Source organism: Bombus impatiens, unplaced genomic scaffold (assembly GCF_000188095.3).
Source record: "Bombus impatiens unplaced genomic scaffold, BIMP_2.2 scf_1002, whole genome shotgun sequence".
Lineage (NCBI taxonomy): Eukaryota > Metazoa > Arthropoda > Insecta > Hymenoptera > Apidae > Bombus > Bombus impatiens.
The window spans coordinates 579,742-590,876 of NT_177421.1; the positions used below are offsets into that span (position 1 = coordinate 579,742).

Consider the following 11,135-nt stretch of genomic DNA (forward strand, 5'->3'; position numbering starts at 1 on the left):
TTGGCATGCATAATTCCACGATTGTTATTACAGGAAATCGCTGTATTCAGAATGTGTCTCGCACGGAAACCCGCGTATCCCGACTGCGTGGCACGCCGGAAGATTGCTATTTATGTGATACATTAACGGCGTACAAGCGATCTATAACGGGCAAATCGGGCAACGAAAGACAGAAATTATTTAATCGAGAGAGGCCCACATAGGAACAAACTTTGCTTAGCACAATGATCGATGAGGAAGTGACGGATGGTGAATAATGATGGAAAAGTATCAAGAATTAAGAGTGACCGAATCGAGAGTGGAACTTTTGTAACAACATAGTAATTAAGAAATATTAATTACATTTATACTGTTATGTTATTATTATTGCTATATAATTATACTTATGCAGTTATATTAATTACCTCGTCTATATTCGTATTTCGTTCATACGAACAAGATAAAGAGGATAGGAGGTAGATATACCATTTTTCACGACTGAGCTAGAGCTTCTAAATCATCTATTAATGGCACTTTTTTAATAATTTTGAAAGTTTCGGGGAATTCCCAATTGATATCAGAAAATCTAAACGATTCCATCGTTAATTGAATGATGTTTCTACCCTGGAATCATTGAATTCTGAGAATTGTCCAACATGTTCGAATTATAATATTTGTACAACTGTATGTACGATCGTTCATCGTTATAGTAAGCTACGTTACTTGTTTATAATACATAGTAGTTTATTATTCTATTAAATCTTTTAAGTAAATGTTAATCCTGCAGTAAATACGTGTAGAAAGGAAGAGAACTGAGAACAACACGATAAATGAATCGTGTGTTTCCGCTATATGAAAGCCGGACGCCACACAGACGGGAACTCATTAGAAATCATCGACAACATCGCTGCGGGTGACTATTTAAATGATTCTCTTGATAGAACGTTTCCTTGCAAAATTATTAACAACGGATCGAGCCCAGCGGAAACGCGTGTTAAGATACCGCAGCTATATTCATTCTCTCTCTCTCTCTCTCTCTCTCTCTCTCTTTCTCTTTCTCTGTTCCCTTCCATCCCCTCTCGATTCTGACAATCCACCCTACATTAGCTAATTAGCGTTTAATTAGTAGAGGCAGCAACACGACGCGCTGGATAAAAATCATTAGCCTGCTCCGCTATAATTATCCGCTTTTTGATTCACCTTTATCCTGTCGTCTGACAGGCACCCTGTTTCGCTTTATAAATCTTTTTTTTTTTTTCTACCTATATTTTGCGAAACTTTTGTATCTTCTGCGTGGTTGAAACTGGAGATTTCTTCCTCGAAAAAGCTCGCAAATTATCAAGAAACGACGAGTACGGAGATTCGTTGTTAGTATCGTTTTAACGCCAAGTAAATAACAAGAAAGACGTGCGTAGGGTTCGCCGATCCACTAGCGAAGATGTGCAATTTCCGAAAATGTCAACGAGAGTAGATAAGGAGTGACGTTATCATTAAGCTAACAAGAAGATTATTAAATCGCAGCCGCGTTGCGCAGGAGACATTCAGGCTCGTAATAATTAAAAGACAGAACACGAAGACATCGTAATGGTAGTTCCTCTTCTCGACTCTTCTTAATATTTTCCAGTCTGATGACGATGTCGAAGACAGATAAGAACGGAGAGGAAAAAAAAATATCGTGAAAGAGGCAGAGACGGTACTTTTATTATCGGACTGGTTCATTATCGTTCGGAACGTTGCATCGATCGCGATAATTGACGATATACAGGCTACTCCAAAGGTCCTCGCTTCTAAAGAAATTTTCTCTTTTTCGCAGATATTCTTTAGGACTTTAGAATACCTTCTTCCAATCACAATCAACCCGAGGCCTATTTTAAACTCTTTTTAAAGCTATTTTAATCACAACACAGAAACCATGAAAAAGTAAATTGAATGAGAGCAATCTGAACAATTTTCTCTGCATTGTGTCGTTTCAGGAAGATCGTCCACCAGCGGAGAAGCTCACAGCGACGCGATGTCGAGATCTCGAGAGCGACGAAGAAGACTTTCCAACGTCCCAACGCGAGGCGTCCTCAGGCTGATTCTCCAGCTTCTACTGATCCAGAATTTTGCGTCAACGGGAACTACCGCCCAGATAGCTGAGTGCCCGCCTCCTGAAACAATTCCCGGTTGTCCCTGTTACAATTTCGAGGATGGGCTTTTCCTGGAATGCGCCGGAGCCACCGAGGAGACCCTGAGGAGCACTCTCTTAAGCGTTCTGAGCGCGTCCGGTGAGTACACTGGCTGAGAACCTAATGCAAACGCCATGAACTGTCGTCACGGAGCTCTATGCCGAAGAACATGGAAAAGGGTAATACAAGTTCCGTCGGAGAAACTTTTTTGATATTGCCCGCCTCGCAGTTCAATTTTCATTTGTTAACAAAACGGGCAGCATCGAAACACGTCGCCAACACGCTGCGAGAGATTGTTATTATAATCAAGATAACAATGTAACCAATTTGTCGGGGGCGGGCGCGAGCCCTGTATAGCGGATCAATTAGGGTTTAATGGGCCACTACGCCGCGGCGACAGCGCGTAAACGTTTCGAGTTCTTGACGAGGTCACGTACCGGCTGATTCAATAACGATGCTATCGAAGCAACAAATGTTTCTTTCTTAGAATCGTAATGTTTACATTTTTTTAGCTCCATTAACCGGTTAGCTGTTGCGATCTCTTTGAAAAGTGTGTATCTAAAATATGTCGCAAAAAAGTAAGCGATGACGAGCATACTCGTCACACACACATAGAATTAAGTTGCAATGGAATGAATGTTTTCATATGAATGCGTCATAACACAAAATATTGCCACCTCTTCATTGACGAGTATAGTCCTCAAAAACAGCTAACTGGTTAATACGTCGAGCACCTGCTATAAATTCACCGTGTTTCCTGAGGGATAGAAATTTGCAATCGCCGCGGGTCATCGAACGATAATAACGTAAATGGTTCATAATAATTCTGTTTTGTTCTCAACACAGCTGATATTATTTTACAAACTACTACTAAACTGCAAAATTGAAACCATTAACTAATGCGGGTCATAACAATGGAAAATATGATGCAGAAGCAATTAAATTGTTTCTTGTGCCGTGATTAAATCAGCTAGTAACTTTTGTCGTACATATACGTATAGTTCATTAAGCAGAGAGGAATCAGGCTATTAAAATGTCAAAATTTCAAGAAATTTTAATTATTAAATTACCATGTTATCTGAATAGTAAAACAATTTAATAATCAGAAAAAGTTTCTAAAAAGAAGCAATTAGACAAACGCTCAGCCAGTTAAATTGCTGCTATTGAATCACGCTGTAAAGTCAGTCAGTGCCCCGATTCTAATGCGCCAGTATCTTGTTTCGAAGTAAAATATTATCGTACGATCGCACGTAGCGAAAAGGTAACATAATAACAGCGTAGTAAGAACAACATCTTCAAACGACGTCATTATCCTTTATTCTCTCTATAAACTGCGAACGAACATTCGGCCGACCAATGCTGTCAAATCTAAATTCCGCGTTATCGCGACTTAATGAAATTAATGGCGGTGCCTTTTACGACCGTTTCCAGGGACAGGCACGATGGTACAGTCGTTGAGCGTTTACGAGTTGGACAAAACCGTAGAGGAACTGAAGGACGGCTGCTTCCCGCCTGGTTCCCAGATCAGGCATCTACAAATATCGCATTCGTCCCTTCGAGAAATCAGCGAGGGTGCATTTACAAATCTAAAAGACAGTTTAGAATCCTTGGCTCTACTTTCAAGCCGTTTGCTCCACGTGCCGCAGAAATCATTGGCTGACCTTCGTAAACTAGCAGCCTTGGATCTTGAAGGCAATTTGATACAAGACCTATCATCCTATTGCTTTTACGGATTAAAACTAATGAAGCTGACTCTAAAGGGCAATCAAATATCGAAAATCTCGGAATACGCGTTTGCAGGGCTAGAAGACAGTCTCAGTGATCTGGATCTAACGGAAAACAAGCTAAAGCTGTTTCCCATGGCGCCATTAAGAAGGTTAGAGAGCCTCGCCTCTCTGAGACTCGCTTGGAACGAAATATCCGAGCTACCAGACGACGGCTATAGTCTATTAAGCGCGCTGTTGATCCTAGACTTAAGTAGCAACAACTTCGAGAAACTGTCCGAGGATTGCCTGCGATCGTGTCCAATTTTACACACTCTATCCTTCTATTACAATTCCATAGAAACTATCCACAAAGACGCATTTATTTCGCTCAAGGAACTCGAATCGATTGACCTGAGCTATAATAAGATTGTGTTTCTCGACGTGGCGACGTTCAAGGGGAACGAAAGATTACGCAACATCGAGCTGAGCAATAATCACATCCACTACATCGGCGGAGTGTTCGCCAGGTTGCCCGAATTACGTGAGCTTTACCTAGCGGAGAATAATATTCTAGAAATCCCCGGTGACGCGTTTATCGGCAGCGTGAGCTTAGCGGTTGTCTACCTTCAGCAGAACGCCATCAGAAGAATCGATGGCAGGGGTCTTACCAGTCTGACCCAATTGGCCCAATTGCATCTGAGCAACAACTACATCGAAAAGGTGCCGCTGGAATTCCTCGAACACTGCGAGAACCTTTCCTCACTGTCTCTCGACGGTAACAAGATCCATGAGCTTCAACCGGGCACTTTCTTAAAATTACATCAACTGAGGGAATTACGGTTGCAGGACAATAACATCACCGAGGTGAAACGGGGTGTTTTTTCGCCCCTTCCATCGTTACTCGAGCTCCATTTACAGAACAACGCAATCACCGACATGGAAACAGGCGCGTTGAGGACCTTGCACAGTCTTCAACACGTCAATCTGCAAGGTAATCAGCTCACCGTACTGGGAGACGTGTTCCAGTTATCCGCTTCGGAATCCACGTCCGGCGGAAGTTCACTGGTCTCCATTCAATTGGATAGTAACGGTCTGGCCGTGTTGCACAACGACTCTTTGCGTGGCCAAGCATCGGTTAGGATCATGTGGCTCGGTCATAACAAATTGACACACCTGCAGGCGCCGCTGTTCAGGGATTTGCTGCTGGTCGAGAGACTCTACTTGACCAATAACTCGATATCCAGGATAGAGGACGGTGCCTTTCAGCCCATGCAAGCTTTAAAATTCCTTGAACTGAGCATGAACAAACTCAGTCATATTACAGCACGAACGTTCTCCGAATTGCATGAACTGGAAGAATTGTATCTTCAGGACAACGGTCTTAGGCGATTGGATCCGTACGCTCTGACAGCTTTGAAGAAGTTAAAAGTCCTAGATCTGGCCAACAATCATCTAACTGTCCTTCACGACGCCATCTTTCAAGAAGATTTACCGATCAGAACGTTGAATTTGAAGAACTGTTCTATTATAAGTATAGAGAGCGGAGCTTTCAGAGGACTTAATAACTTATCCGATTTAAATCTCGACGACAATCACCTTACGGCTCCTGCCTTGTTTAACCTGCACATCTCAGGCCTTCGAACTCTAGCCGCATCTGGGAATAACTTCAGCCAAATCTCAGAACACAGCTTGAACGGCCTGCCATCTCTACAGGAATTGTATGTCGATAGAACAGAGATCTCTCAGTTACCGGAGATCATCTTCGTATTAAATCGAAACCTGGCCCGGTTACACTTAAACAAAAACAACCTACGGAATCTACCTCCGGGTATCTTCGACAGACTCGTGTCTCTCAGAGAGATTAAATTGGATCACAATCGGTTCCAGGACATTCCATATTCGGCCTTGGCCAATGCCTTGAACCTCGAGATCCTCACGCTATCCAATAACGAGATCGTGAACGTGGACGTGGCCAGTTTCGCCAGCCTCAAACACCTGAGGGAATTGGACCTCAGCCACAATCGAATCGAGACAATGTCCGGCTTTGCCACGGCCAACCTATCCTGTCTCACCTCCGTAGACCTCAGTCATAACCATCTAAATGCTCTTCCTGCAAATTTCTTTGCTCATTCTTCGACACTTCGCAAGGTGGATCTTTCTGAGAATAAATTCAGACAAATTCCAGCTGTAGCGTTATCCGGCCAGAATCTTCCTATGCTAACTTGGTTAAATTTGACTAGGAATCCCTTGAATAGGATTCATGTTCTCCCTTCGGAAGCTAAATACCCATTTCTTCAAGAAGTGCACATATCAGGCACGAATCTCAGCATAGTAACGTCGCAAGATTTCGAGGCGTTCCCTGCTTTATTGCATTTGTATTTGAGCCAGAATTGCATATCGAGGGTGTCACCAGGGGCATTTAGAAGTTTGCCTAACCTCTTAACCCTGCATCTGGGAACCAACAACTTGGACATTTTGCCGAAAGAGAGGCTACAAGGGATGGAGCATCTAAAGATCCTGAATCTGACCCACAATCTACTGAAAGAGCTGGACGAATTCCCGGAGGACTTGAAGTCCTTGCAAATATTGGACCTCTCGTACAATCAGATCAGTATTGTGGGCAAGGTGACATTCAAGAATTTGGTCAGCCTGGTGGAGCTGCATCTTTATGGTAATTGGATCAACGCCATCTCCAGCGAGGCGTTCAGACCGCTCAAGAAGCTGCGATTGTTGGATCTCAGTAGAAATTACTTGGAAAACCTACCGTTGAATGCGTTCAGGCCTCTCGAGACGCAGATTCGGAGTCTACGCGCCGAAGGTAATGTAATGATCGGAGATAGTTCGTTTCAGATTATTTCATCCAATAGTTTGAATTACATTTCGAGTTAACGTCTATACATGGGTTAAAAAATTGTGCAAAAATTATGCTTAAGAAAATAAGAGAAAAATGTAAAGAAAAAGAATCCGAGAAAGAATTAACGCAGTATCAATATTTCATTTACTCGCATAACTTCTGTTGAACGAGCGACCAGCTAAACGCAGAGAGAATAATTCTATACGCTATCGATCCAAATAGAGTTACTAGTGTTAGAAATCCAATCATATCGCTGGTCACGTACAATCGCCTCGAATCGATACTCAACATCTGAACAATCAAACACACTCTACCATTCTCTCTCATCCTCTCTTCTCAAGTCTGCAAACTGGTCCCTTACGGTATAATGTCTGTCGTCTACCTTCCCTAATCCTGCTCTGTTTCGACTATCAAAGATTTTCAAATTTAATCGGCACACAGTTGTGCAACACAGTTCTGTTCACGTGCTGTCTTCAATCAATGCTTTCATAGTTCTCCGTCAAACTTGCTCTGTTATGATCGTGTTCAAGTCTCTATCATGTGATTCCTATACTATAAATTCTATATTCACAAAGCAAACTTTCTTTATATTTACAAAATTTTAAAAATACGAAAATAATCATCTATGAATGAAATAAAACATAAAAGTACAGCACAGACAATTTGCTTTAACATACAATTGCTCACTAAAGTATCCAGTCCAGATATTCAATGTATTTCATCTAAAGTTATCAAACTGAAAGAAATAGATTTTTGCCCTATTCTATGGTGTTATTGTATTTCTTTTATCAACTGCAATTCTTAACATTCAAGTTTCGCATCGCTTCCCGCAGAGAATCCTCTGGTCTGCGGCTGCGAGTCTCAAGAGCTTTGGGAATGGTTGAGAGACCACCAGAAGCTGGTTAGTGGAGTAGGAGGCGGTCGCGGTCGCGGAAGAAACGGTGTCGGGGTCGGCGATGTAGAGGACGGTCTCCTCAAGTGCCAACAGCCGCCGGAATTGCAAGGTCTGGTTTTCCTGGATCTCGACCCCCACGAGTTCTGCTCCGCTCCGTTGATTCTCAAGCTCGCGATTCAGGACATCCAACCGTTCTCAGTCCTCGTGTCCTGGCAAAGCAGAAACCACTCTGGCCTTCATGGCTACCAAGTGGCCTACCACGCGCTGGACAACGTCGATGAGGTACGTTTTCTCCCTGTGCATTGTTCTATTGTGAATGCCCCATAAATTGCCAGGTAACCTTACATCTTTATTCTCCGCTTGCATGAAAGTCTCGATAAATCATGCAGAGATATTTGAATTCCTCCTTACTACACACATTTCGACACCGTATAATTTCTAAATCTTTTTGAGGTCTGTACGTCGTGCTTTACTCTGATATAGTCCTTGTATCTGCTGTATTCGAGTTTCACTTACTAATATGTAATCTATCAGGAAGACATTCACACCGACTAGTATCGAATCACTATTTCTTGCACCATGTGTAATGTATTCTTGATTTAAAAAATCCACTTGCGATCCTTCTATCCGACTCATCTTTGTATCTAAATGTTTCTAAATCATAAACGATGACAAATATTAGTGTATCAGTCACAAATATCCCTTGTGAGTAGTCCGAGTCTTTATTTCAAAATAAATTACTAAATTTCCTCATTCGATACAACTTCTAGGTGCGAGGCAAGCTGTTAGATCCTAAAGCACGTTCGGTGAGGCTGACGAAGTTAGCCTCGGACACCCGGTACCTGATCTGCGTGCTGGGACTGGGCAGCTGGGGCACGTCAATCCCAGAGGACATTGGCTCTTGGCAATGGAACGCTTCTCACGACGACGTGATCGAGGGCTCGGCCCGTCCCGCGATGGTGAACTCGCTCACCAGTCAGTGCACGGAGGTTAGAACCCTAGACGCGCCTGATTCGATCGTCGGCGACGGAACAATGAGCGACCGAGGAAGTCTGGCGAACATATTGACCAGAAGACTGGGTCTGATAGTTGGCAGTTGTATGGGCTTCGTGGTATTCATCGTGTTGATCTCCGTGTTAGGTTACATGAAGATGAAGAAGCAGAGGTCCACCGAGAAGAGAGACCAGCCACTTTCGTCCAATCCGCAAGCGTACATGTCCTACAGGCATTTCTCGCTGCAAAGCGGAGACAGAGCAGACAACGCTTGTCCCAGTTTCATCAGCAATATCGGCACCACTCCGTTGAACTCGTAGCACAAGCCAAAGGAGTCTCGAAAAGAGGCTGAGCACCGTGGAATCGAAATGAAGAACTCACCCAGCTGTGTAGGTATCTTTGGCTAGTCAGGATCATGGAAACGACGACTAAGTCCTGTGAAAAAGAAGCGTCGAAGAACGAGTCAACATGGCGCTAATTTTTAGTCCCGTTTGCGGGCACGACTCGAATATAGGTTGCTCAGTTTTAGAAGGAATCCGTTAAATACTAGATCGAGCGGGGCGTCAATGATCGATGCAGGCAATTCAATTAAGGAAAGTGCCAAAACTGACGCGCATAGGTTTTAACAAAGAGTCTCGATTGGTCGCTGATTTCCGCGGATCGTCGTGATGTGTCTGTTAATCCGCGTGCGTGAATGGATCTGACAATGAGAAACGAGACCGTGAACACGTGCCAAAAAGATATTCGAAGCGGGTCGAAAAGAGATACAATTCTTTTCAAAAGACTTGCGAATGTATTGCTCAGTAACGAGAAACAAAAAAGACAACAAGCGGAACAAAAGAAACAAAAGCGGACAAAAGGAAACAAATTACCGATCCTTCTCGACCATTCGTATGAACCGAACAACGATGTAAACGACCCCTTTTGAAACATTCGAATCTCTCCTAGGAAGACTGATTTTTTAAACGCCGTTTCTCCAAACATCCACAATCACACCATCCTCCAAAAAGTATTCCCGTCATTTCGATGCTCGTATTATATATTGTGTGTACGATACGTGAGGATTTTTTGTAAATAATAGCATATGAAATATCGCGACTTAAAAAGAAGAAACGATGTTCACACTGACGATGCTCTCGTAATATACCGCGAGGATACTCGTCCTTCTAGTGCTGCGCAAGCAATATTACACTTACTCTAATCGATAGTCCCGACGATCAGCACTAAAGTTAATTAAGAGGGCGGTCTTTTAGAAGACGCGAGTTTGTTCAAAGTATTTTTTTCTCCACCGCTACCGGAAAAATCCTAACTGTCGCGGCTCTGTCTCACTTTCCTCCCTCACTGTCTCTCTTTCTCTCTTTCTCTCTCTGTCTCTCTCTCTCTCTCTCTCCCTCTGCCTCTCTCTAACCCTTTATCTCTGTACTCTCGTGTATCCACCGCGTGTCGTCGATCGTCCGGCATACGGAATTTTCTCGAATAAACGCGACCGAGTGGCGCGTCACTCCTGCCAAGAAACGAGAGAACGGAGAATCGGTTTCGAGTTGCCAACTGTGTTATACGGTGACATTGTGGAAGATGGATTTATTGTATATAGATAGAAGATATGTATACACATAGCATTCTTTATTATAGCATAGGCTTTCGGTTAATAAAAATACACCAAAGCTATCGATCGTCTTCACCTTACTGCCCATCAACGTTAAACGCCCTTATCCGGTGTTTCGACTATTGAGGCTTGCCTTGACAGATACGAAGATACGCTACACTGAGGCTGAATTTACACTAGCTGGTTCAATCGCCTTGCAGACATGGCCCAATCAAGATTCAATCGAACGATAATCTAGCTAGCGTTTGTGGAATAAATTCCATTACATGCTAATAGCTTTATCGAGCGCCCTTTCGAGACGTTTAGCCTATCGATCAAAGACGCCATTACTCTGGTAAGTACCAAGTGTAAATTATAAAAACATAAATTAAAGCAACTTCATTTCTTTGGGGAAAATTTCCTGATAAATTCCGGAAGATTTTCTTTGCGTCTTATGCTTCAATGATGAGATACCATGATTATACAGGTAATTACCTATTCGACCGACAATCAAACCAAATGGTATTTCAAGGGTATACAGTGGACTATCCATTAAGTCACATCTCATACGGCTAATTAATTAATTATAATGGGAACTTGGTCGGAGCAGCTTAGAGTGAGCTTGTGGCTCGCTTAGGTTCCGTAATTAACTCCGGGTCAGGCCGAGTACATCCCAGAGCGTCAATCAGTTCCGATCTGGCACGTCGAAACCAAAACAATCCGCTTCGGGGATATATCGAATTGCTCGCTTCAGTAATACCCGCTTCAATGCGAGTCTATACTGAATCATTCAACCTATGAGCAATTAATTCCAACCACGATGAAACGAGAAATCAGAGATGTCCCATTTATTAAAATCTCGAAAAACGAATAGGAATCACATTTTTATTTTACTCCGATAAAAAAATAGGTTTAATCGCTAGTACAAATAGTGTCGAGCTCTTTAAGGGGCTAC

At 42.8% G+C, this 11,135-nt stretch overlaps 1 protein-coding gene across 2 annotated transcripts in view; it reads left to right on the top strand.

Annotated features, from left to right (window-relative positions):
• LOC100740070 (chaoptin-like) overlaps window positions 1-10,582 on the top strand; it is an 89,051-nt gene extending 78,469 nt beyond the window's left edge. For both annotated transcript variants that reach the window (XM_003493156.4, XM_024370858.2), the window contains exons 3-6: window positions 1,953-2,246; window positions 3,579-6,671; window positions 7,541-7,884; window positions 8,373-10,582. In XM_003493156.4, the coding sequence (XP_003493204.1) occupies window positions 1,953-2,246; window positions 3,579-6,671; window positions 7,541-7,884; window positions 8,373-8,915 (4,274 nt within the window). In that variant the 3' untranslated portion in view covers window positions 8,916-10,582. The remainder of the gene's footprint in view (window positions 1-1,952; window positions 2,247-3,578; window positions 6,672-7,540; window positions 7,885-8,372) is intronic.
• Window positions 10,583-11,135: the final 553 nt, after the last annotated feature.